This window comes from Pristiophorus japonicus, chromosome 7 (assembly GCF_044704955.1).
Source record: "Pristiophorus japonicus isolate sPriJap1 chromosome 7, sPriJap1.hap1, whole genome shotgun sequence".
Lineage (NCBI taxonomy): Eukaryota > Metazoa > Chordata > Chondrichthyes > Pristiophoridae > Pristiophorus > Pristiophorus japonicus.
Window position 1 is genome coordinate 35,956,279 of NC_091983.1, and position 26,504 is coordinate 35,982,782.

Here is a 26,504-nt window from a genome sequence, read left to right on the forward strand (position 1 = left end):
TGGGTCTGACATGGGATATTGACAAGAACTTTTGCTCTATAGAGGTTCCCCAAAAAACTTGCTATCCAATGCCGTATCGTGTTCTTTATCTCGATTCTTGTTTCAAGAACCCGCCCTAAAGATGTCTTATGAATTTCTTGGGCACATGTCTTTGTTTATACCATTCCGAAGATGCTTTTCTGTGGTAGTCCCCTCTATCCCTATTCTCTCAGGTACAATCCTGAAGCCCCAAACCAGAAAACTGTTCGCTTCAGAGGCATTATCACCTTTACGATGTAGCAAATGTTTACATTTACTCTCACAACTTCCATCCATTTTAAGTCTTTCTACAACAAATTGTCTTAAAGATACATAAACAAAGTTGAAGTCTTAACTTGAAATCAACAGATAATGGTTGTCATAGTGCAGAGTACGATAATATCTCAGGAGGGTACCAAAACATTAGGATTCCTAAGCATCTAATACCAGTCTGAGGGGTCACTTCATCTCCAGTTCAAAACAACGATTTAAATATAGTATCCTTCATGTCAATACATTTTGAACCCTTGATTTCTAACACCTGCACAGCTCTCACTCACTTCCAAATAGCTTTGCTTTACCGAGCAGCAACGGTAGAGGCAAACAAAGATGACCTCAGATTAAAATCATTATTAATCACACAACTCTTTCATTATCTATATGACAGCAAACTTTATCTTAACCACAAAATAGGAAGGAAGTACAGGTTGGATTCTGGTTGACTTTCTGATTAACTGGGGAGATGAAAAGCAGGAAAGAAAATTAATATGACAGCGGGGGGGATTATTTTATTAATTATCAAACTCTAATTACAATAAGCAGATGAGAATTAAGAGTGAGAATACAAAATACAGAACAAAGAATCAGTTAATCAATGCCATTCTCAGGGAAGAAAATGGGGACATTGCACTACTGTGTTAAAATTATTCAAGAAAGGTGATGCAAACTTACGTAAACACTGTGGGACTTCTCCTCTCCAAATACCATTTCCTTCACAGGTCAGAACAGCAGACAAGGAAAGCTGATACCCCTCAGAACAAGTATAGCTGACACTTGAGCCCCATCTGAAGTCTGATCCCTGCACTCTGCCATGAAGCACTGGGGGTGGCTGTGTGCAAGTGATAACTTCAGTAGGAAGGGGAACAAAAAAAACAAGAACTTAATAAACACAAAGGATCAGCAAATATGCTATTTGCCCTTACAAACGAGTGCTATTTATGTTCTCATATGTAGAAAAAAGTTGTTATTACACCAATTGCCACGACAGATTTAATTTGTTCGAGCGATGCATAATTATAAAAATAAATAAATCATCTCGGAATGTATTTCTCATTGTGCTTTAATGAGAGCTATTACGAATTAAGGCAACACTGTTACCTTTCTACTATGCTGTTATTCCCACTGCATATTTTAACTAAAGAAATTACATGGGGTTGTAATATCACACAAGTGAAAACACATTCAGACAATGCTGATTAAGTAGTTAAAGCACTACAGTATTATAACATTGATAATATCAGACTAAAATTAGGGGTTATATAGAATCATAGAAATGTCCTTTATTAGCTGAGGGATAGAACATAAAAGAGAGGTTATGCGTGAACTGTATAAACCACTAGTTAGGCCACACCTAGAGTATTGCGTACAGTTCTGGTCACCACATTACAGGAAAAATGTGATTGCACTAGAGAGGGTGCAGAGGAGATTTACGAGGATGTTGTCAGGACTGGAGAATTTTAGCTCTGAGGACAGATTAGATAGGCTGGGGTTGTTTTCCTTGGAACAGAGGAGGCTGAGAGGAGACTTGATTGAAGTGTATAAAATTATGAGGGACCTAGATAGAGATGATAGGAAGCACCTATTTCCTTTAGCAGTGAGGTCAATAACCAGAGAGCATAGATTTAAAGTAATTGGCAGAAGGATAAGAGGGGAGTTTAGGAGAAAGATTTTCACCTAGAGAGTGATGGGGGTCTGGAACTCTGCCTTAAAAGGTGGTAGAGGCAAAAACCCTCATCACATTGGATATGCACTTAAAGTGCCGTAACCTACAAGGCTATCGACCCAGAGCTGGAACGTAGGATTAGGCTGGATAGCACTTTCTCGGCCGGCACAGACACGATGGGCCGAATAGTCTCCTTTTGTGCATAAATTTTGGTGATTCGATGATTCTAATTTCTCCTCAAACTTACCTTGTAAGAATTTGACCAGTGTATAAACACCAGTTAAATAATAGGAGATCACTTCTCTCTCCATTCTGAGCAACGTTCTCAATCTCACGTCCAAACACCAGCTCACTTGTTTGTTTTTTAGAAAATGTCTTGTAAAGGTAAGAAAAGGATTTGAAAAAAACAAATTCCGTCCATATGGTGTTCCTGCTACCTGTTTTGCTGAGCCTGAAAATAGGGGTTAACTGAGGCCTTCAAAGAAATGCAAGCTTAAAGATGTAAAGCTGGTTCGGTGGGTGGGTGATGAGGGGGGGGCGGTTTGCGTGGAGAACAGGCTGCAGTTGGAAAGCAAGAGTGCACTAGGACCTTGGATTGTAAAAGAACAAAAGTATATTTGTTGCTTCTTATATGAAAAACATATTGCTGTTAGACCCAAGAAGAATACATTTCACTGTTCGTCCATCCATTGCGTTCAGCCTCTGGCAGGTCCAAACTCAAGTCTCGCATCTGAGATTCCCGAGCACTTATTAGGGAAGAGTATTTGATTGAGGTGGTTTGCCGTTGTCTTCCTCGTAGGTGGCTGTAACCAAGGCCAAAGAGCCCCATCTACCCTTTAGGATGCGAGGATGGTGGGGAATATGCAGAAGTGACATTTTAGATGCAAGCAATTGGACACTATGCAGAATTTGTTTAGTTATGAAAATATACATATATTCTCATTTAAAAAGCATGCGTGGTGAATCCCAGCGGCCAGCAGGACTGATTACATTTGTAAACTTTGAAAATCTCCATGAGATAATGATGCCCCAAAAATCCTTGGGGATTGAGGCCACAGGAACCTCCACCACTGACCCTGGTGAACTTTCCGGGGTCAGAGGGAGGTCCCTTAATTAGCCTGAAAGTGGCGAGTGCCTGTACCACTGGGGACATAACTAGGATGCCTGTCCTGTGAAAAGTTGGAAAATCCAGCGAGGTTAGCCAGATTGGTAGGGTGTAATGTCAGTCCCCTTCCCCCCAGAAACAAGTCATTGATAATCTTGGGAGAAACTTTAAAAAAATAAAAGAAATTGAAATGCTACTTTTGTGTATTCTGATATTCTTCCTGATTTTACAAAAGTATATATAATATAGAAACAATATATGAGGACATGTAAAAAAAGCAAGTAATCAAAAATCACTTAAATACATAGCCTTCAGAAAAAATAACTGGGGCCCGGACTTACAGGAATGCTTTTCCATCTCTGGAAATGCCGACATTTGAAGTATCTGTCTCTGGCCCCAAGCTCCATCATGATGTTCGCCCTGTATGGGACAGTACTGCCCCCACAAGAGCATCCCGGAAATATGAGTGAAAAATTAGGACCCACTATATCCAGGTCGTTAATACAAATGCAAAATACTGCGGATGCTGGAATCTGAAATAAAAATGGAGAATGCTGGAAATCTCAACGGGTCAGGCAGCATCTGTGGAGAGAAAAACAGAGTTAACGTTTCAGGTCGATGACCCTTTGTCAGAACTGATGAAGGGTCATCGACCTGAAAGATTAACTCTGTTTTTCTCTCCACAGATGCTGCCTGACCTGCTGAGATTTCCAGCATTCTCCGTTTTTATATCCAGGTCCTTGCCTATCTTCTGGCCATTCTGGCAGATTCCAAAGTTATGGCGGGAGTCCACTGAAACAGCCGCAGATTGTCTGCACCAGAATGTTCAAATCAATCAAAGCAAGTCTGTATTAAGTCAAAATCTGTGGCTCAGTTGGCAGCACTCTTGCCTCTGAGTCAGAAGGTTGTGGGTTCAAGTCCCACTCCAAAGACTTGAGCACAAAAATTTAGTGCTCTAGTGATGCCCTAGTGAAGTGCTGAGGGAGTGCTGCACTGTCAGAGGTACCATCTTTTAGATAAGACATTAAACTGAGAACTCAGCTGGGCGTAAAAGATGGTACTATTCTGAAGAAGAGCAGGAACGCTATCCCTGGTGTCCTGGCCACTATTTATCCCTCAATCAACATAACAAAAACAGATTATTTGGTCATTATCACATTGCTGCTTGTGGGAGCTTGTTGTGCACAGATTGGTTGCTGTGTTTCCTACCTTACAACAGTGATGACACTTTAAAAAGCTACAAAGCAATTTGAGATGTCCGGTGGTTGTGAAAAGTGCTTATAGAAATATAAGTCTTTCTTGTTTTTCCAATTACTGCTAGCAAGTTGAATGAAAAAGAAAGAAAGACTTGCATCTATATATCGCCATTCACAACCATCGGACGTTCAAAACCACTTTTTAAAAATGTTTTTCCAATTGCTACTAGCAAATTAAATGAAGTTATTATAATCACATTCTGGCTATACTGAAATCACCCCTAAAATAAAAAATGCCTCTGTTATCTTGCAGCTCAATGGGAAATGTTTCACTTGGTGTGTGGTTGAAATGTGCAGTTCAGGAGATTCAATCCCAGGCCTGTATTGAGTTGGCAAATCTCAGTTAGGATGGCAGTGAGGAGGCAACAATTGGCCTTATTATGCTGGAGTTAGTTAGGGATCCTACTGATTAGTAGCTGCTGCTGCTGTAAGTGCACATGTGTGTACGCTGAGTGAAAAGAAAGAAAACAAGAAAAAAATGAAAGACTTGGATTTATATAGCGCCTTTATCGACCACCGGACGTCTCAAAGTGCTTTAAAGCCAATGAAGTACAAGATAGGAGTTAGCTGTTGATGGCCTCCAGGATTAGCACAGACTGTCAACGTTTAGTGGCCAGGCTCACACAGGGGTGCAGTGCAAGAAGGCTGTCGCTCCCTGTAAAATAGTACTGTAGCCTCAGCTCCTAGCTTTAAGAAAGGAAAGGAAAGGAAAGGAGTGGCAAAAATACGACAGAATTTGGTATTTGTTTTCAACAACATAATACCGAGGTGGCAAATAGTGCTGATGATGCAGCATTTAGGGGAACACATTTTGTAATGTGAGAATAGCAAAACCTATTGCTGGATACTACCTGCTGTACAAGCAGCAGCTTGTTCATAGGCGCTTTGTCTACTCCACAAATACTGATAAACTCTTACATTGTTGGCAAAATCCCCAAGTACTAATTCTATAATAAACCAGTAATGCATTGACAGTCATACTGCTGTGATCCAGTCAGTAAATACTCTATAGTAATCCTTAAATAAATTAGAATTACAGAAACAATATTTCTGGGGAAGTCTACCGATCTCACACATATCTACTTCTTACTGTATCCCTCAATGCCTTCCCTCTCCAGAAACACATCTAATTGTCTCCTCAACCCATTTATACTGCCTGTTTCAATGACATTCTCTACTAATGTATTCCACAAGTTCTATTTGGCAGCGCTTCTTGCTCCGAAGTTGCTAAGTTTTCGTTGGCATTCCTTAGTATTTAACCACTTTGACATGATGAACAACTTGCAACAACTGTGTCAAAATGTCAATTAGTTAACTTTGAAGCTTCTTTTCCAGAAAGCAAAAAAAAACCCACAAGCTCCTTAACCATTCTTCATAACTTAAATTTCTGATCAAGTTGATACAATGTTTATCTGTGTTCCCATCATTAGCTACTCATTATCTGCAACAACAAAAAACTGAGGGGATAATGGGAGACCAGCAGGTGTTTGTGTTCAAGAGCACGGTCATTATGCCAGAAAGATTAATTTATACAGAAGTAGCTGATGAGCTATTGGCTCCCAGTTCCCCTATTCAGCTACTGGATCTGCCAGACCTGAGAGAATCAGATGCTCGCCATGGGTCCTCAATTGCCGAGGTTAGTGATAAAGACAGTATGGGCTCACTTGCAGTGTCCCGTCGGCAGCTCTGATCTCAGTCAAACTGCCGACTTAAAAATCAATACCTAAGCTACCTGTTTAAAGGCATTCATCATCGGCACAGGTTGGGCTAATTAACAGCGATTAACCAATTATGCAAGTTAGAACGCTTACATACTTCTCATAACATATACACTGTCCAGTACTGACAGTCCCTTGTTTCTGCTTCGACATAACATCTGTTCATACCTTCACAGACGGGCTTGGTCTGATTCCAAGAGCCATTCTTCATGCAGCGCAGTGTAGAAGATGCAACCGGTTCCATCCGAAAGCCTGGGTTACACTGATATGTTACTGTTTTATTATAGGTGAAATCATTTCCCAGGTGAACACTATTGGCTAACGCACCTGGGTCACCACAGTCAATAACTATGGTTGACCACAAAAAAAGAAAAGCAAAAATTAACAAATTGCCAGAACATAATTTTCTTTACATAATTAAAGCCTAGAATTATTGTATTTATTATTCAACAAAAGCATGAACATAGCATTAAAATTTTTGAAAATTATAATTTCATTATTTTTTTATGCATGTAGTTTAAAATCACTCTTCCCTAGTTGATTACTGTCCCAGTATTCTTTAAATTGTTATTTTTGACTTACATACTGCAGTTTATCATTTTTACATGAAAGAGATGATAGTCATGAAAAACATCTACAGTGTGCAGCCAAATGTCCCCATTCAGCTTGCAAGCTTAGCACCCTATAGAGGGCTTTAATAGGCCAAAAATTGTTGCTTTGCACCATCTTTTCTATTTGTTGTCTGGGGTCTGGGTTCTGCCGTGAATTAAAATAATGCTTGGCTTTTGAGAAATAAAGCACATTATTAAAACTGCACTCAGTGAAATGGTTTCTGAAAATCACTGAAGTACATTCAGAGATATGAATCTAAACTAAAATTACCACTTTCAATCTCCAAATAATTAGTAAAATTATCTTTCATGGAACAGGCAGCAGCAGGATAAGTTTTGTTTCTCTCATGGGTCACGTCTCACTTTAGCTGAAGTGATGGAACATAAAGATAAACATGTTACAGTGCAGGTTAGTATGGCTAACTTGGAGACTGATCTGAACCTCACCCTTGCTTCCTCTTCAGTCCCTCTGGCCTTACTTAATCTCCATCCTTTATTTTCCTTGTATTTTCTCCATATTATTATTTCTCTGTTTCCCTGGGTTGTTCAGGATTGAGCAGTACTCATACTTGCCAATGCTATGATTCATGTGTCCTATAGGGTTGTGTGTGTTTATTTCATTAGAAGCCGATATTAATCGCACCCTTCCTCCTTTGAACGGATTGATAATGGATTCTCAAAGGAGAGGTTGTAAATGATGAGTCCACTCACTTCATTTAGTTGGATTATTTTCACTGTGAAGAATCACAGTCCCACTTTCTAATGATATAACATGAACCTTAGCTCATTGCATTTTCAGATTATTCTTCATATTAAAATATGCCAAGACAAACAATGTTACGTGTCAATTACTCCCACCAGTATAACCATGTTCTCCACCTTTACCTTCCATTAGCATTCCAATAGGTGACTATTATCTTTTGTTCCTGTTGCTGCAAAACTCTTTTATCATCATGATATTACTGTAAATTCTAACTTCTCCTATAATTTTTAACTACATTTATTGCATCTATTAAAACAATATTACTGAACCACGTTGAAAGATTCTAAACCAATTCTCCTGCTCCCAAATAAATTTGATTGAAGTGATTCAATCAGTTGCTTAGAAGTTATTGCAATACTTTTTTTAATTACTTAACGTATCAGCCAACTAAATTAAATTTTCATGTTCTGTTTCAAAAATTAAACCGGTATTAGTTTTCTTATTAAAGTTGTTTCCATTTTCAGTATGGATTGTAATCCAAAGTGTGTTTACACTGGAGCTCCTACTTAATAAAATAAAACTCTGCAGGATTGTTAAATTCTTACAATGGTGAGAGTTAATGATGTTGTGTTGGAATCGTCCACTTTCCAAATCAGCATCAAACACTCCCAGGTGAGGTATACCACAACAAAATGCAGAGCAAACCTATCTCTACTCTGTCTCAACCACAGGCCTCAACCTCATCCTCAGAAAAGCATCCCTATTGCACTAATGTGAACTCTGCCATTTCGCACACAAACTGTCCATTTGACTTACGCGCAAAATTGCTTGGTGCCATGGTCTGATATCAACTGGAAGCAGGATCCCTTATAGTTATGAGAGATTCCCGTTCCATCTGGGCTAGATTCAAATCCAGGTCCAAGGGGTGAAAAGATAGTGTTGTAAAATTATGAAAAGTGTACACCCAACAACCAAGGACAAGCCAATCATCAGAGGGGGGAGGGAAAAACTCACACATGTACGTTGTATGGGGTGTGAAAGGATTTATCTGCTGCTAAGAGGCTTGACACTGTTAAGAGTTAAGAGTTCAAGGAGTGGGAAGAATTGGCAACAAATACAATTATCTCTAAGAGTGTGGGCGTTGGGTCAAGTTTCATTTATTTATCGTGAAAGCACAGTAGAGGACACTAAGAAAAGGCAGCAACAAAAGGTGAGTACAATTATTGATGCAAAACCTCAATTAAACCAAGCTCCAAATTAATCATTGAAGGTATTTGCATAATAATTAACTATCTAACCCATAAGCGTCTCTTTCAAATTAGAATGCATCCCGTGTAGTGCCTTGTTGAAACTTTGCTCTCCTGTGTAATGTGTTCCTTGATCTGTATTAGTCTGTAGTTAACACTGCAGACATTTGAGTACATTAATACGCGAGGTGCAAAATTCTTCATAACCCCCTGCTGGAAATACTGCTTGTCATTGGAGTCCACCTACTTGGACAAAGGCAATTACTTATTCATGCATGAATTTCGAGAGTGGCAAGAACAAAAAATAAAAAAGCTGTCTGCATCAAAGCTCGCTCGAAGGGACACTAATTAGTCTTCTCCCTCTTTTTCACTGAGTTTCTACTGTAAATATCATGGTGAGGTGAGCAATGTAACTGAACAACATAAAATTCATACAACATTAAATAAAAATAAATTAAATTTTCCACAAAGTAAAATGCAGCTGGGATTTTTACGATCTCAGAGAAAGAAATTCCAGACATTAGGGAATATCACTTAACAGGAACTCAGCCTTGCTTGTATTTGGGTAACATTTCATGAAAATCCTACAGGGCCGGATTTTCGCGAAGTTTGCGACCAGATTTTCACCACGGTTTGACCCTCCGTGGCGAAAACCGGTCGCAAAACCTGGGCGGGATCCTCGGCTCGTTGTTTGCGGCGGCGATGGGACATACCGCCGGGGAGAGCTACGTCGACGTGAAATGCCACGGATTGCGTCACCGTCAGACTTTCAGCTCTCTCCCAACCCGTACACCTTGCTCAGAACAACAACAGGTCAAATCTGTCGTTGCAGCCCTGCCAGCAGCGGTAAGTATGAAAACCTGCAAAAAAGTTGTTAAAGTTTTTATTTTTAAATTTTTCTTCAGCGATTCGATAGTGTCTTGTAAATGTTTTTTGAATGACTTTTGGAATTTTTTCCCCAACTCTCCCAAGGCCTCTCTTGCAACGCTCCTGGCCCCAGACTAAATTTGGCGAGACTCGTGTTTTTGCACTGCAAATCATCGTGCAACACCCCTCCTAACGATGTGCCTCAGGCCCAAAGTGGAGGAAGAGCACCCGGGAGGGCGCTGAGCGCCTTGAGTCCCATCGCCAAGAGCATGCAGAATTCAAGCGTAGACAGCAGAAGGAGTGTGCGTGAACCCAGGCTCCTCACCCACCCTTTCCTTCAAACATTGTCTGCACCACCTGTAACAGAGACTGGAGGTCCTGCATCGGACTCCTCAATCACCTGAGAGCTCGTTGGAAGCAAGTCATCCTCAACGCCGAGGGACTGCCTATGATGTAGTAGTAAGGTTGGGGACAGCATCAAACAAGAAATAAGGGATGCATGCAATAAGGGTACAGCAGTTATCATGGGTGACTTTAATCTACATATTGATTGGGCTAACCAAACTGGTAGTAATGCAGTGGAGGAGGATTTCCTGTATTAGGGATGGTTTTCCAGACCAATATGTCGAGGAACCAATGAGAGAGCTGGCCATCCGAGACTGAGTGATGTGTAATGAGAAAGGACTAATTAGCAATCTTGTTGTGCGAGGCCCCTTGGGGAAGAGTGACCATAATATGGTAGAATTCTTTATTGAGGTGGAGAATGACACAGTTAATTCAGAAACTAGGGTCCTGACCTTAAGGAAAGGTAACTTCGACGGTATGTGGTGTGAATTGGCTAGAATTGACTGGCAAATGATACTTAAAGGGTTGATGGTGCATAGGCAATGGCAAACATTTAAAGATCACATGGATGAAATTCAACAATTGTACATCCCTATCTGGTGTAAAAATAAAATGGTGAAGGTGGCTCAACCGTGGCTACCAAGGGAAATTAAGGATGGTGTAACATCCAATGAAGAGGCAAATAAATTAGCCAGAAAAAGCAGCAAACCTGAGGACTGGGAGAAATTTAGAATTCAGCAGAGGAGGGCAAAGGGTTTAATTAAGAGGGGGAAAATAGAGTACGAGAGGAAGCTTGCCGGGAACATTAAAAATGACTGCAAAAGCTTTTATAGATATGTGAAGAGAAAAAGATTAGTAAAGACAAACGTAGGTCCCTTGCAGTTGGATTCAGGTGAATTTATAATGGGGAATAAAGAAATGGCAGACCAATTGAACAAATACCTTGGTTCTGTCTTCACAAACGAAGACACAAATAACCTTCCGGAAGTACTAGGCGACCGAGGGTCTAGTGAGAAGGACGAACTGAAGGATATCCTTATAAAGCGAGAAATTGTGTTAGGGAAATTGATGGGATTGAAGGCCGATAAATCCCCGGGGCTTGATAGTCTGCATCCCAGAGTAATTAAGGAAGTGGCCCGAGAAATAGTGGTGATCATTTTCCAACAGTCTATCGATACTGGATCAGTTCCTATGGACTGGAGGGTAGCTAATGTAATACCACTTTTTAAAAAGGGAGGGGTAGAGAGAAAAAGGGTAATTATAGACCGGTTAGCCTGCTATCAGTAGTGGGGAAAATGTTGGAATCAATTATTAAGGATGAAATAGCAGCGCATTTGGAAAGCAGTGACAGGATCGGTCCAAGTCAGCATGGGAAAATCATGCTTGACAAATCTTCCGGAATTTTTTGAGGATGTAACTAGTAGAGTGGACAAGGGAGAACCAGTGGATGTGGTGTATTTGGACCTTCAAAAGACTTTTGACAAGGTCCCACACAAGAGATTGGTGTGCAAAATTCAAAGTGCATGGTATTGGGGGTAATGTACTGACGTGGATAGAGAACTGGTTAGCAGACAGGAAGCAGAGAGTCGGGATTAACGGATCCTTTTCAGAATGGCAGACAGTGACTAGTGGAGTGCTGCAGGGCTCAGTGCTGGAACCCCAGCTCTTTACAATATACATTAATGATTTAGATGAAGGAATTGAGTGTTATATCTCTAAGTTTGCAGATGGCACTAAACTGGGTGGCGGTGTGAGCTGTGAGGAGGACACTAAGAGGCTGCAGGGTGATTTGACAGGTTAGGTGAGTGGGCAAATGCATGGCAGTATAATGTGGATAAATGTGAGGTTATCCATTTTGGGGACAAAAACACGAAGGCAGAATATTATCTGAATGGTGGCAGATTAGGAAAAGGGGAGGTGCAACGAGACCTGGGTGTCATGGTTCATCAGTCACTGAAAGCTGGCATTCAGGTACAGCAGGCGGTGAAGAAGGCAAATGGTATGTTGGCCTTCATAGCTAGGGGATTTGAGTATAGGAGCAGGGAGGTCTTACTGCAGTTGTACAGGGCCTTGGTGAGACCTCACCTGGAATATTGTGTTCAGTTTTGGTCTCCTAATCTGAGGAAGGACATTCTTGCTATTGAAGGAGTGCAGCGAAGGTTCACCAGACTGATTCCTGGGATGGCTGGACTGACATATGAGGAGAGACTGGATCAACTGGGCCTTTATACACTGGAGTTTAGAAGGATGAGAGGGGATCTCATAGAAACATATAAGATTCTGACGGGACTGGACAAGTTAGATGTGGGAAGAATGTTCCCGATGTTGGGGAAGTCCAGAACCAGGGGACACAGTCTTAGGATAAGGGGTAGGCCATTTAGGACCAAGATGAGAAACTTCTTCACTCAGAGAGTTGTTAACCTGTGGAATTCCCTGCCGCAGAGAGCTGTTGATGCCAGTTCATTGGATATATTCAAGAGTGAGTTAGATATGGCTCTTATGGCTAAAGGGATCAAGGGGTATGGAGAAAAAGCAGGAAAGGGGTACTGAGGGAATGATCAGCCATGATCTTATTGAATGGTGGTACAGGCTCGAAGGGCCAAATAATCTGCTCCTGCACCTATTTTCTATGTTTCTATGATCAAATGTGTTTTGAATGTTTTTTGTAATTCCCCCGCCCCCCTAGCCTTCTCTCGCAGCGCTCCTGGACTAAATTTGGCGAAACTCGCATTTTTGCTACACTCCCCTTACCGCAAACGTAAAACCCGAAAGTTCGGCCTAAAAATGGGAGCGCAACGTAAATGTTAAGTTTCACGTATCGCTTCCATTTTTGCCGAAAAAAAACCCGAAAGCCAAAAATCCGGCCCTACATCTTCATTTTTACCCCCTTAATTTACTTGAAGGTATTAGCCTTCTCAGAGTTAATGAAAACCTATGAAAGGACAGAATCATTCAGATAGATTTTGGTAGCACTGATTTAGTGTAATGTGTGGCAGATGATAAAATCAACTTTACTGGATCCTACTTTTGACTTCACAGTGGTAAAGGGGCATTGGGGTTGGTTGAAAACAACACCGATATTTCACTGCTGTCTCATGTACTCTACATTGTAATGCTTACCTGTGCAGTCGGGAGCTGACCCAGTCCACGTTCCATTAGCAGTGCAATGTCGTGTAGTGAGACCAGACGTTTTGTAACCTTCCCAGCAGGAATAAGAAATAGAGCTGGAGAATACTACGCCATCATTGTAAACTATCTTCCCATTTCCTGGAGTGCCAGGATTTCCACATGAAACAGCTGCAGCAGATGGAAGAAAGGAATTACATGACATTGAATGCATTTTGATATACAAACCTATCCTTTGAGCAAATGTGACCACAAAGTTCATAAAGTTAAAGCAATTTATACCACTCCTGTGTTGTTAGAAGCAGTGGTTTATTTCAAGTCTTTACATATTATGGACTCAATTGCAGCCTTTTATTCCTATAGTGCATATGTATTCATGTACTGACTTGTTCCTCTCTATGTTGCAACTCTTCCTTGAATTCTGCTGCTCCATCTCTGTTATTCCTGATGATTTACTCCTGCATCTACTTCTTTACCTTTCTGGTCTAACCCATTTTAAATTCTTCCTTCTTGTCTATCTTTTCCCAGCTCTCTCTTTTTTTTGAAAAATATTGCCCCAAAAAATGGAAATTCTTATCGCAAATTCAGGATGCTATTGGGATGAGTAGGGCAAGATTGTCCTCTCTTCAACTCTGTTCCTATTTCATTACAATGATCTTCTCTACTCATCGTCCAATCCTATCCATTTTTTTTACTAAGGATTTCACTCTTCCTTCATTAACATCGTTCAGTTTGAGCACGCTCAAACTTCTGCTCCCTTTTTGATATTTGATGTGGCAATGAAATCTGCTTCTTTCATACCTTCAAAAACAGTTTATTTGAGGGTAATTTTAAACCCAACAAATGGGTGGCTTTGGGTCGAGTGGGATGTTAAAATTTAAAAAATCTGAAACCCATCCCCAATCGGCTTCCAATCCATCCATTTCCCGTTTTAATGGAGGCGGGAAGGGGGTGGACAACCAACCTGCTCCCAGGAAGCCAGTTGGCAACTTAAATATTACATTTAATCTACCAGGTTTAACCCTGGCCGGTTGGCTTTCCCAGGCATCGGGAAACCCGACAGCTAAAGAGAGGCGAAGACTGCTTTGTGGAAAAGGTAAGTGCCTTTGTAACACTGCTGTGCGTCAGGAGGAGCAGGAGGTCTTCCTCATAGTCTCCCAAGTTTGCCTGCTTCCCTGTTCACCATTGGACCCCCTCCCCCCTCCACTCCCCGGATTCAAAGAACACCCTCCCCACCCAGTAGGTCTATTTCTTACTCATCAGACTGTACAGCCATGCTGACCTTGCCCTTTAATCTCTGCAAAGCCCAGATTCATCCAAGATTGTCTTTTCCTCCCACATCTAGGGAGGCCCTCTAACATTGCTCATACACTTCTGCATAGGATACAGGAAAAAAAGATGGTCTCTCAGTATGTTATCAATAACAGTTCAGCTCTTCCCTGCAAATTTCTTGTTCTTTCTAAGCTTAAGCTATGCCGTTTTGCAAAATCTTCCTGCGTCCTTGTTTTACCGATGTCTAAACTGACTCCCCATTCTACTGGTTAACTCTTTCCATTATGTTATCTCAAAACGGTAGAATTCTACCCTCACCTCAGTGCTTAATCAGTGCTTCCTCAATTACCTTATTTATTCCTTTACTAATCTTGGTGATATTCTTCACTGTGGTCCCTGCTTCTTGTTTTTTTTTAATTCCTAAAAGAAAGCTTACCTTCACAAATTGGTTGAATTCCCGACCAGGACCCATTTGGTTTGCAGGAACGTTCTGTAGATCCTCGGAGAGTATAACCAATTTCGCAGTTAAAGCGCAGAAGACTTTTTATCTTGAACTCATCGCCTAGTCTTGAACCATGAGCTGGGATGCCAGGATCACCGCATAAAGCAGCACCATCTCCTACAGAATACACACACACACAAAGTCCAATCCAACAGCATTAGTCTTGCTAACATTTTTAGATCTTGTTCTAATCAAGAAAATGCCAACTTATTGTGCCATGTTTGGATAATACTTTCGAGTTGACATAGCGTGAATCAATTACTGAACGTCAATTTTAGCAGCTGTTCCAAATGCAGCTGTCTACAACGATGTTCAGAGTCTTTTCAGAGTTCAGGCAGAAATGTTAACCCATTTGCACTATGCTACGAATGCTGGCTGAGTAGCATACACGATTGTCAGTTTGTGTTGGATCATTTGTAATAGTTGGACAATCTTTAAGAAAAAGCGAAAACCAAACTCCCATCATTCACCAGAAAATATAAAACATTACATGAAATTTCTCCGCATAAAATATTATGCAATTCATGTCAGACATGGAAGATTTTCTATATTATGCGTAATGAAATCATAAATCCATTGATAAAGGTTGCTTTCATAATTTTGCCACAAAAAGTAAACAAAGAAATATTTTGCCCATAATTTCCATGTCACAAAAAGAGAAATGCAGGTAATGCATAATACAAGGCTGTGTAGAGCAATGAAATTGGTTGAACGTTCATTTATTCACCACTGAAGATCTCATATTTTTGAAGCAGCTCCCAGATAGTTTATTATATGCTTCCCAAAATATGCGAAGTAAAATCACTTTGAAGGTGATAAAAATATGACTGCACAAGAGTTATATACAGAAGCAGAAGTTAAGGGATCAATAAGGGGGAAAGAAGTAGACATATAAAATCCCTAATATTTATGGCAAGGTTTTCTTTTTAAAAAAAATGAAAATTAGAGATGATATTTTCAAACATTTCCATCTGTCACACATAGGCCGTGATTTCGCTGTGCAGTAAGCCCTGACTCGAGCCCGCCCGCTGTCCCAAATCCTCCAATGATTGTGCTCGTTAAGCCTGCCCTGTGGGCTTCCTGCCCAATTAAATGGAAGTGGGTCTCATAAGAACATAAGAAATAGGAACAGGAGTAGGCCATACGTTCCCTCGAGCCTGCTCTGCCATTCAATAAGATCATGGCTGATCTGATGATGGACTCAGCTCCACTTCCCCGTTCGCTCCCCATAACCTCTTATCGTTTAAGAAACTGTCTATTTCTGTCTTAAATTTATTCAATGTGCCAGCTTCCATAGCTCCCAGAGGCAGTGAATTCCACAGATTTACAACCCTCAGAGAAGAAATTTCTCCTCATCTCTGTTTTAAATGGGCAGCCCCTTATTCTAAGATCATACCCTTTAGTTTTAGTCTCCCCCATCAGTGGAAACATCCTCTCTGCATCCACCTTGTCAAGCCCCCTCATAATATACGTTTCGATAAGATCACCTCTCAATCTTCTGAATTCCAATGAGTAGAGGCCCAAACTTTCCTCATAAGTCAACCCCCTCATCCCCGGAATCAACCTGGTGAACCTTCTCTGAACTGACTCTAAAACAAATATATCCTTTCGTAAATATGGAAACCAAAACTGCACGCATTATTCCAGGTGTGGCCTCACCAATACCTTGTATAGCTGTAGCAAGACTTCCCTACTTTTATACTCCATCCCCTTTGCAACAAAGGCCAAGATTCCATTGGCCTTCCTGATCACTTGCTGTACCTGCATACTATCCTTTTGTGTGTTATGCACAAGTACCCCTTCGTCCCGCTGTGCTGCGGCACTTTGCAATCTTTCTCCATTTAAATAATAACTTGCTCTTTGATTTTTTCTGCCAAAGTGCATGACCTCACACTTTCCAACATTATACTCCATCTGCCAAATTTTTGCCCACTCACTTAGCCTGTTTATGTCCTTTTTCAGATTTTTTGTGTCCTCCTCACACAATGCCTTTCCTCCCATCTTTGTATCATCAGCAAAATTAGCTACGTTACATTCGGTCCCTTCCTCCAAGTCGTTAAAATAGATTGTAAATCGTTGGGTCAACCAGAGAATGAATCATTTATCCTGACACTCTGTTCTCTGTTAGTTAGCCAATCTTCTATCTATGCTAATATATTACCCCCAACCCCGTGAACTTTTATCTTATGCACCTTTTATGTGATACCTTATCAAATGCCTGCTGGAAGTCCAAATACACATCCACTGGTTCCCCTTTATCCACCCTGTGCGTTACATCCTCAAAGAACTCCAGCAAATTTGTCAAACATGACTTCCCCTTCATAAATCCATACTGACTCTGCCTGACCGAATTTTTCTTACCAAATGTTCTACTACTGCTTTTTTAATAATGGACTCCAACATTTTCCCAACGACAGATGTTAGGCTAACTGGTCTATACTTTCCTGCTTTTTGTCTGCCTCCTTTTTTAAATAGGGGCGTTACATTTGCAGTTTTCCAATGTGCTGGGATCTCCCCAGAATCCAAGGAATTTTGGTAATTTACAACCAATGCATCCACAATCCCTGCCACTACTTCTCTTAAGACCCTAGGATGCAAGCCATCAGGTCCCAAGATATGAATTGATGATGCGTCATCAGCCGGTTTCCTTAAAGGGACCACATTGCTTTTGACAGTTCTTCTGTCAGTGATCTGCAGCATTGAGGTGCCGTAAACACTGACAAGCACAGCACATAGGTGCATGGCTGCACTCAGGCTCTCCCATGACTCCCTCCAGATGCTTAGGAAGGAGTCACAGCATGTAGGGAGGTCCTCTTCCCTTCCCATGGGCGGAAGGGACCTCCCCAGGACACCAACTCAGCCTGGTTGTGCACTACACAGAAGGGTACAAGCAGGGCTGTCATCAGGAGGTCCTGGCTGCAGTGGTGCAAACATTTCAATAATCTCAGTAGATCACGAAACATTACTGCAAAGCCACACTCAACCTCATCCTGCTGTGCCACTCATCACATTCCCATCACTCTGCCTTCCCTACCCTACTCCTGCTCATCCTTACTCACACCAACTTACATTGTACCTCCACCCATTCCTCTCTCTCGCTATCTACATTATCAGTTCCCCATTTCACTAGCCACTCCTCACACTCACCCTCATCCTTGTCCAATCATACCAACTAACAACACACAAGGATAGACACTTGGGTCCTTTAGCCGATGTTCATGTTGGTGTGTTGTCAAACATTGAAATCTTTATTTTCAGCACGTTGCGTTCTTGAACAGATTTGTGAGCACCTTTGGAAGTGGCTTACTGAGTTGTAGTGAATGGTGAGACATAAAGCTACTCCGCACAATGGTGATGAGTGTGAAAGGAATGGTTTGTACATTGCAGGGATGCTTTCTGGTGCTGGTGGTGCCAACCTGGCGCATCATGTGGCAGCCAGGGTGTACAGCATGAAGTGAAGTAAATGTGGCCATGGTGAGGCCATTACTGGCCTCCCGGGCAGCAATGTGGTCAGGTGCTGATGTCCTGTGTACTGTGCAGCATCAGGAGATTGCGGAGAAGGTTGGTGTTGCTGTTGGTGATGCTGGTTTTGGGGCTTATCGTGGTGGGATTCTAAGGACCAAGGTGAGATTTTTTCAAGGGCACTGATGCTGCTGGAATAGATGGCAGGTGACAGAAGTGCCCTGTCAATGGTGAGAGAGGTTGCTCCAAGGAGGTGACTGTGAATGGAGAGTTCACTGCCAACACTTCCAAAGTGCATACAGCTCAAAAGTCTCTTCCAAACCTGAAGGATTCAGCTTCTGACATTGAAAAATGAACAGCTGTGAAATGGTAGCTTTTATATCACTTCTGCAGCTGTTAACTAGCCAAAGCAATAGTCACTGAGAACCCGACACACATACCTGGCGTGTTCTCCGAGGCACAGCAAACCAGTCAAAAAGTTAGTAAAATTGTAAGTGCCTGCTTTTAAGCCTCTTAACATAAGAACATAAGAAATAGGAGCAGGAGTAGGCCATTTGGCCCCTCGAGCCTGCTCCGCCATTTAATAAGACCATGGCTGATCTGCTCATGGACCCAGCTCCACTTCCCTGCCTGCTCCCCATATCCCTTTACTCCCTTATCACTGAAAAATCTGTCTATCTCCGCTTTAAATATATTCAACGACGCAGCCTCCACAGCTCTCTGGGGCAGAGAATTCCATAGATTTACAACACTCTGAGAGAAGAAATTTCTCCTCATCTCAGTTTTAAATGGGCGGCCCCTTATTCTAAGACTATGTCCCTTAGTTTTAGTTTCTCCTATAAATGGAAATATTCTCTCTGCATCTACCTTGTTGAGTCCCCTCATGATCTTATAAGTTTCAATAAGATCACCTCTCATTCTCCAATGAGTATAGGCCCAACCTACTCAACCTATCTTCAGAAGTCAACCCCCTCATCTCCAGAATCAACCTCGTGAATCTTCTCTGAACAGCCTCCAATGCAAGTATGTCCTTCTTTAAATACGGAGACCAAAACTGTATGCAGTGCTCCAGGTGTGGCCTCACCAATACCCTGTACAATTGTAGCAGGACTTCTCTGCTTTTATACTCTATCCTCTTTGCAATAAAAGCCAACATTCCATTTACCTTCCTGATTACTTGCTGTACCTGCATACTAACTTTTTGTGTTTCATGCATAAGGACACCCAGGCCTCTCTGTACTGAAGCACTTTGCAATTTTTCTCCACTTAATTAGAATTTGCATTTCTATTATTTCTGCCAAGTTGATAATCTTACATTTTCCCACATTATACTCCAACTGCCAAATTTTTGCCCACTCACTTAGCCTGTCTATATCCTTTTGCAGATTTTTTGTGTCCTCCTCACAAGTTGCTTTCCCGCCCATCAGGTCCATGGGACTTGTCCGCCTTTAGTCACATTATTTTACCTACTACTACTCCATTAGTGATAGTGATTGTATTAAATTCCTCCCTCCCTATAGCCCCTTGATTATCCAACTATTGCGATGTTTTTAGTATCTTCTACCGTGAAGACAGATACAAAATATTTGTTCAATGTCTCTGTCATTTCCCTGTTCTCCATTATTAATTTCCCAGTCTTATCCTCCAGGGGCCTAGCATTTAAGTACATTTTTAATAATGTTAATTATCTGTCCAGCCGCTTGCTGTCGGGTCTGCTATCCGAATGCAGATCTGACAGTTCAGAAACTCACACGGAGACGGGTTCAGAGCAGGATCCCGACCCGTTGTCAATCAGAGTCATTTTAACAGCGGGCCCCACTCCAAATCTGCACTCATAGGGCTGGGAAGATTCCGACCATAGAATCTAACCCAGGCTGGGATGTCAAAGGAAATATTTAAAAACCTAAAGAGATCATATTTTGTCCTCAAAGGTCATTGTGTGCATGTTCCACTGCGCAGTGCTTCCAAAACTGGATCAACAGCAGGACACACAACAATCAATTTTAAGATATCACTTTCAACATTATGTAAAGAGTCGCAACAATTGATGTGTACATAAATTAAAACTCGAAAACTTATCAGGTAGACTTTGTTTCATCTAATGGCCTGTGTTTGGCAAACAATGCTGCAATTGAATGTTTGCACTGGCTACTTCTCACTTCTCTCTTTCATAAACTTTGACCTGTTGCCTCTTTTGGACATTCACGGCTAAAGCCTCCTGGTTGTGCATGTTGCCAAAGCAAACAGTGTACTGTGGAAGATTCTGCCGACTTGCAGTGCATGGCCACTCTCACCAGAATCTCTGTGCTTACAACATTATGTATCCATGCTGAGGTCTCATATACACTGCATGCTGCCTGCGGTCGCTCATACATAGACAAGAGGCGTTTTCTCATGCTACTATGGATAGTTAAAGGGCTGAAGCAGTGATTTCAAAGGCTGCATTCATCATCATAGATAGTCCCTCAGGGTCGAGGATGACTTGCTTCCACACTAAAAATGAGTACTCAGGTGACTGAAGTACTCATTTTAAATGGTGGAAGATGCCTGTGCGCAAATTCTTTTAAATTGGGGTGGCGATTGCACACCAGCCACCACACGAGCTTGACGGAGCAAGGTCCAGTGGCAAGGGGATCCAAGACAACTGGAGACCAGGCTCCACCGCATGTGCCAAGACATACACACAAACTCAAACATAATCCTTCTGTCTTCCTTCCCACAGGACCTCTCTCTCCGTGGATTTTATAGTACGCAATGTGAGCCTCATGATCTCACAGCCTCACTATTGGCCCATGCTGTGCCTTCCCTTGGTTTTGTCCATGCTGCTCCTCCTCTGGGCTCCAACCTCCCCACGTCTCGACCGTCCGCTCCTCGCCGCTTCCGACCTCCGCTCCTCGCCACTTCCGACCTCCGCTCCTCGCCGATCCTGACCTCCGCTCCTCGCCGATCCTGACCTCCGCTCCTCGCCTCTTCCGACCTCCGCTCCTCGCCACTTCCGACCTCCGCTCCTCGCCGCTTCCGACCTCCGCTCCTCGCCACTTCCGGCCTCCGCTCCTCGTCTCCGACCTCCGCTCCTCGCCGCTTCCGACCTCCGCTCCTCGCGACTTCCGACCTCCGCTCCTCGCCGATCCCGACCTCCGCTCCTCGCCGATCCCGACCTCCGCTCCTCGCCGATCCCGACCTCCGCTCCTCGCCGCTTCCGACCTCCGCTCCTCGCCGATCCCGACCTCCGCTCCTCGCCGATCCCGACCTCCGCTCCTCGCCACTTCCGACCTCCGCTCCTCGCCGATTCCGACCTCCGCTCCTCGCCTCCGACCTCCGCTCCTCGCCACTTCCGACCTCCGCTCCTCGCCGATTCCGACCTCCGCTCCTCGCCTCCGACCTCCGCTCCTCGCCACTTCCGACCTCCGCTCCTCTCCGGTCCCGACCTCCGCTCCTCGCCGATTCCGACCTCCGCTCCTCTCCGGTCCCGACCTCCGCTCCTCGCCGATTCCGACCTCCGCTCCTCTCCGGTCCCGACCTCCGCTCCTCGCCGATTCCGACCTCCGCTCCTCGCCGATTCCGACCTCCGCTCCTCTCCGGTCCCGACCTCCGCTCCTCGCCGATCCCGACCTCCGCTCCTCGCCGATTCCGACCTCCGCTCCTCACCACTTCCGACCTCCGCTCCTCGCCGATTCCGACCTCCGCTCCTCGCCGATTCCGACCTCCGCTCCTCGCCGATTCCGACCTCCGCTCCTCACCACTTCCGACCTCCGCTCCTCACCACTTCCGACCTCCGCTCCTCACCACTTCCGACCTCCGCTCCTCACCACTTCCGACCTCCGCTCCTCACCACTTCCGACCTCCGCTCCTCGCCTCCGACCTCCGCTCCTCACCACTTCCGACCTCCGCTCCTCGCCTCCGACCTCCGCTCCTCACCACTTCCGACCTCCGCTCCTCGCCTCCGACCTCCGCTCCTCACCACTTCCGACCTCCGCTCCTCGCCTCCGACCTCCGCTCCTCACCACTTCCGACCTCCGCTCCTCGCCTCCGACCTCCGCTCCTCACCACTTCCGACCTCCGCTCCTTCCGACCTCCGCTCCTCACCACTTCCGACCTCCGCTCCTCACCACTTCCGACCTCCGCTCCTCCTGCTCCTGGGTCCCGACCCCTCCACTAGGCTCCACCACGCTCCAAGACATGCCTCTCGAGACCGTTTTGATTCTGCTGCTGCGGTGGTTAGCTTTTTTTGATTTTCCCACAGCTTGAGCCTCACGCTCCAAACTCCTCCTCTGACTGTCCCACGAAGTTGGGGTTTTTTTGATTGGCCCACAGCTCCAGCCTCACACTCCAAACTCCAAACTGCGTATCAGGGGCTACATTACTGATTTAGTAGGAAACATTGTGCAGTGACAGTCCAAGTGGTTATAAATGTCGCACTCAAGAAGACACACTCCAAGGAACATGCATGCAGTAGTTCAGATATTGTAACATGATGTTGGTCAACCCTGTTTTCATCCACTCTAGAGGAAAACTATTCACAATCTCTGGCAGGAGTTATCAAGAAACCAAAGTTATCTCCAACTCCAGAGTAATGATCCAAATTTAAATGTGATACCACTCCCATATCTAAGGAAGATTAGCCAAAGCTCCATAATTTCCACCCTTACTTCCCTCAAGCAACCTAGGATGTATCCCATCCAAACTGGGTGACTTTTCTACTTTGAGCGCTGCCAACTTGTTTAGTACCTGCTCATTATTCGTTTTTATTCTACCTAATTTATCTACCCCCTCCTCCTTTACTGTGACATAGGCAGCATCATCTGTTTTAGAGAAGACAGGTGCAACATACTCAATTCATACCTCAACCTCCACAAGATGATTTCCTTTTTGGTCCCCAATCGGCCCTACCCTTCCGTTGACTACACTCTTACTATTTATATGTTTATAAAAGATTATTAGGTTCTCTTTTATGTTACCTGCTAATCCATACACTCTCTTTGCTCCTCTTATTACCTTTTTCAGTTCTCCTCTGTACTTTTTGTATTCAGCTTGGTTCCCTACAGAATTATGAACCTGAAATTTATCATAAGCCTGCTTTTACTGATTTATTTTAATCTTTATATCTTTAGTCATCCAGGGAACTGGATGATGATTGGTGGCCTGTAGTGTGCATCCAGCATAGCAGCATACTAGCTCCACTATTGTTCCTTATTTCTATCCAAATCGATGTTGTCTCAGAACCCTTTCTTGTGCTGTAACAGCATCTTCAATCAATACTGCCACCCACTCTTTTTTTTCCTTCCCTATCTTTCCTGAATATATTGTAGCCAGGGATATTAAGTGCCCAGTCCTCCCCTTGTTTGAGCCAAGTCTCCATTATTGCCACTATATCATAAACCCATGTGGCTACTTGTGGCTGAGTTCACCAACCTTACTTACCATGCTCCCTGCATTTACACACATGTAATCTTTACTCACCTTAGTCTGCCTCTGAGATCCGCTGAGCAGGCCACATCGTTCGCATGCCAGACACGAGGCTCCCAAAGCAAGCGCTCTACTCGGAACTCCTTCACGGCAAGCGAGCCAAAGGTGGGCAGAGGAAACGTTACAAGGGCACCCTCAAAGCCTCCCTGATAAAGTGCAACATCCCCACCAACACCTGGGAGTCTCATCGCCGAGAGCATGCAGAAATCAAGCGCAGGCAGCGGAAAGAGCGTGCGGCAAACCAGTCCCACCCACCCTTTCTCTCAACGACTATCTGTCCCACCTGTGACAGCGATTGTGGCTCTCGTATTGAGCTGTTCCAAGGGACTGCCTATGACGATGATGATGGTGATGGAGTCTGCCTCGCATTTCCCCCTGTCTGATCCCTCTTATTTCTGAACTACTCTTTATTCTAATGCTGTTTGTCTCTCCCAGTCCTCTGTGCACTTTGTATCTCCTTTCTAATGCTTCATGTTGGTGCCCCTCCCCCTGCCAAATTAATTGTTTAAGCAACAATTAAATACTGTACTGATGCTAAGTCTGCTATTCTGAAAGCATGATATCAAATGGGCAGAAGGGCTTTTTTCATCGGAACATATCTTGGGAATTGAACACTAATAATTCAAAGGAGATTTACTTGGTACTGAAATTACTTACCAATTATGTACAAAACCTATGGAAATGACAACTGTGTGTTGAATGTTTAAGTATTACTTGAATTTTTTTTAATGACCTTGATGTTTTGCGGAGCATAAAATTACCTGACGAATTTGCATTGGGCTACAAAGGGCATGCTTACAGCTTTCCCATGCTCCAGCAACTCTGCTAATAGGTTTATCAAACGGTTGTTAATTTTGTGTCTGAACTTTTGCATTCAAAACACAAGGTTCTAGAAAATGATACCATCTGGGAGTCATTTCTGTGCCCAGAAGATGCTACTTTGTTCCTTTAAGTCAAGCATATTAATGTATTAATCTGCTATACCTTTGATTCATTCACATGAACACTACAATTACTAATATTGGCTATTAGTTTGGAAAGTCACAGGGCATCGGAGCAGTACTAGAAAAGCTATGTGCCCATCCTCTCCCTGCCCTTATAGTTGTATCTGATACATAGACCAGAAAGAATAGAGGGCTTTGGGAGGAAACAGAAGAGTATCACATTGACAGAAAAAAACTGCCACTACTTTCATGAGACTAGCAGGACTGTTAAGATAGTTCAAAAAAATCTCAAAGTAATATTTGCCATTTTATCAAAGCTTTTATATGAGTCGATGAACAGGTCAAGCAAGTGAGGATTTAATGGGGATCAGGACCATCACAAATGGCTACTCTATTTGAACTTCCATCCAGCTATTTCGATTATTTTGCACCATTAGGCACAAAGATTATATGCACTTGGTACTTAATAAAGCAGAAAAAAGCTAAGTGACTTCTAAGTTTGTTTGGCATAAAAAGTAATTCCCCTTAAGTGATTGTAATTTATCCATTATAATATGTTATTTCTTTTTATGATTCATACATTCTAATGCAAGTCAAATTATTATTTTTGTACATTTTGTAGCTGAAAATATTAGAAGCAGATTGGGGAATCATTGAGATTTTGCTTCTCTCAGGTCTCTCCTTTAGTAACAAGCACATTGAGCCGGGTTTGCGGCAGAAATAACAGTGAGGCCAATGGCGCTCACCGTTATTAAAGTGTAAATCAGAAAGCAACTCCCAGTGACCGCACATGCACAGTTAAATGCATAAATCAGGAAGTTGCTGTCCGAGATGCCCTGCTCCTCCAAAAGCTGCGTGGGATTGTTATCTTGCTGAGAGACTCGCTATTGAAATACATGGCAGAGCTGGACTTACTAGATATATACATACTAAATTCACCAGGAACAGTTAAGGCTTGTCCATTCCAGTGTAAGTACATTTTAACGGCATGCTAAGTCTTAATTGTTACCAAATAACCTCTCTGGCACTGAAAATGAACTAATTCCTTTAGATTTTATTTATTGTTGGGGATTTTAAAATATTTCAAAAATTAAATACATTTTATCGATCTCTCTTTATTCCATCTTTCTTTCCCTCTTTATTTTGCTTTCTACACTTAATATTCTAACTGACATTTCCTGGTCCAGACACTGGGGGCGAAATTCAGGTGATTTTTTTAGAGTGTTACTTACAGCTGGGAGCTCCGATGTGGTCGGAAGAGACATTTTCAGGACTTTGATATTTTTTCAGTCCCACAGGAGATGACTCGTAATGGAGGCAGGCCATAGACATAAAGCCAAGCTGACTGGCTGAAAATCGGTCAGACAGTAACTCCGCTCCGTTAAAGGGGAGAGATTCTGTTATTTTAAATCTTCGACCACTGGGCCACCAGGGAGGGTTTTGGTCAGGCCAACGGCCTGGCACCCAAGTCCATTGGCAGCCCGGCCAAACCCGTGGGGCAGTATTTTTCCGGCCGATCGGGAAGTCGGCAGGCAAAAATGTTTTTACATTGCAGCCGTGGCAGTGGGCTCTCCCCTTTAAGGGCCGCCATGCTGCTGGGCCACTTTGCAGAGGGTTCACCGACAGAAAAATCTGTCGGGGGCACAGCGTGACGGGGGATCGACGGATGGAGTTGAATATCGGCAGGTAAGTATTTTTGTTCAATAAAATTAATGGTGCAACCCTTGATGACTTGCTTTCTGCAGTCATCAGAATCAGGCGGGATCGGGTCTAGACAGAAAAATCCCCGACCTGAATTTAGGTTGGGTCGGCCAGTTGACCACAAAGCGGCGGCCATTCGATTTTTAAGTATGACCGCCGCAAACGGGCAGTAACAGGTCTCTTTGAAACCCTGAATTTTGGCCCCTGTGCGTTGCTCAT

The 26,504-nt window shown here is 43.2% G+C and overlaps 1 protein-coding gene across 1 annotated transcript in view; it reads right to left on the reverse strand.

Moving 5' to 3' along the window:
- The window catches only part of LOC139266579 (CUB and sushi domain-containing protein 1-like), a 3,131,815-nt gene that overhangs the window by 46,766 nt on the left and 3,058,545 nt on the right, over window positions 1-26,504 (reverse strand). Inside the window, exons 60-63 of the mRNA XM_070884173.1 lie at window positions 14,647-14,829; window positions 12,933-13,109; window positions 6,208-6,387; window positions 970-1,143 (exon numbers count right to left, since the gene is read on the reverse strand). Coding sequence (XP_070740274.1) covers window positions 970-1,143; window positions 6,208-6,387; window positions 12,933-13,109; window positions 14,647-14,829 — 714 coding nt within the window. The remainder of the gene's footprint in view (window positions 1-969; window positions 1,144-6,207; window positions 6,388-12,932; window positions 13,110-14,646; window positions 14,830-26,504) is intronic.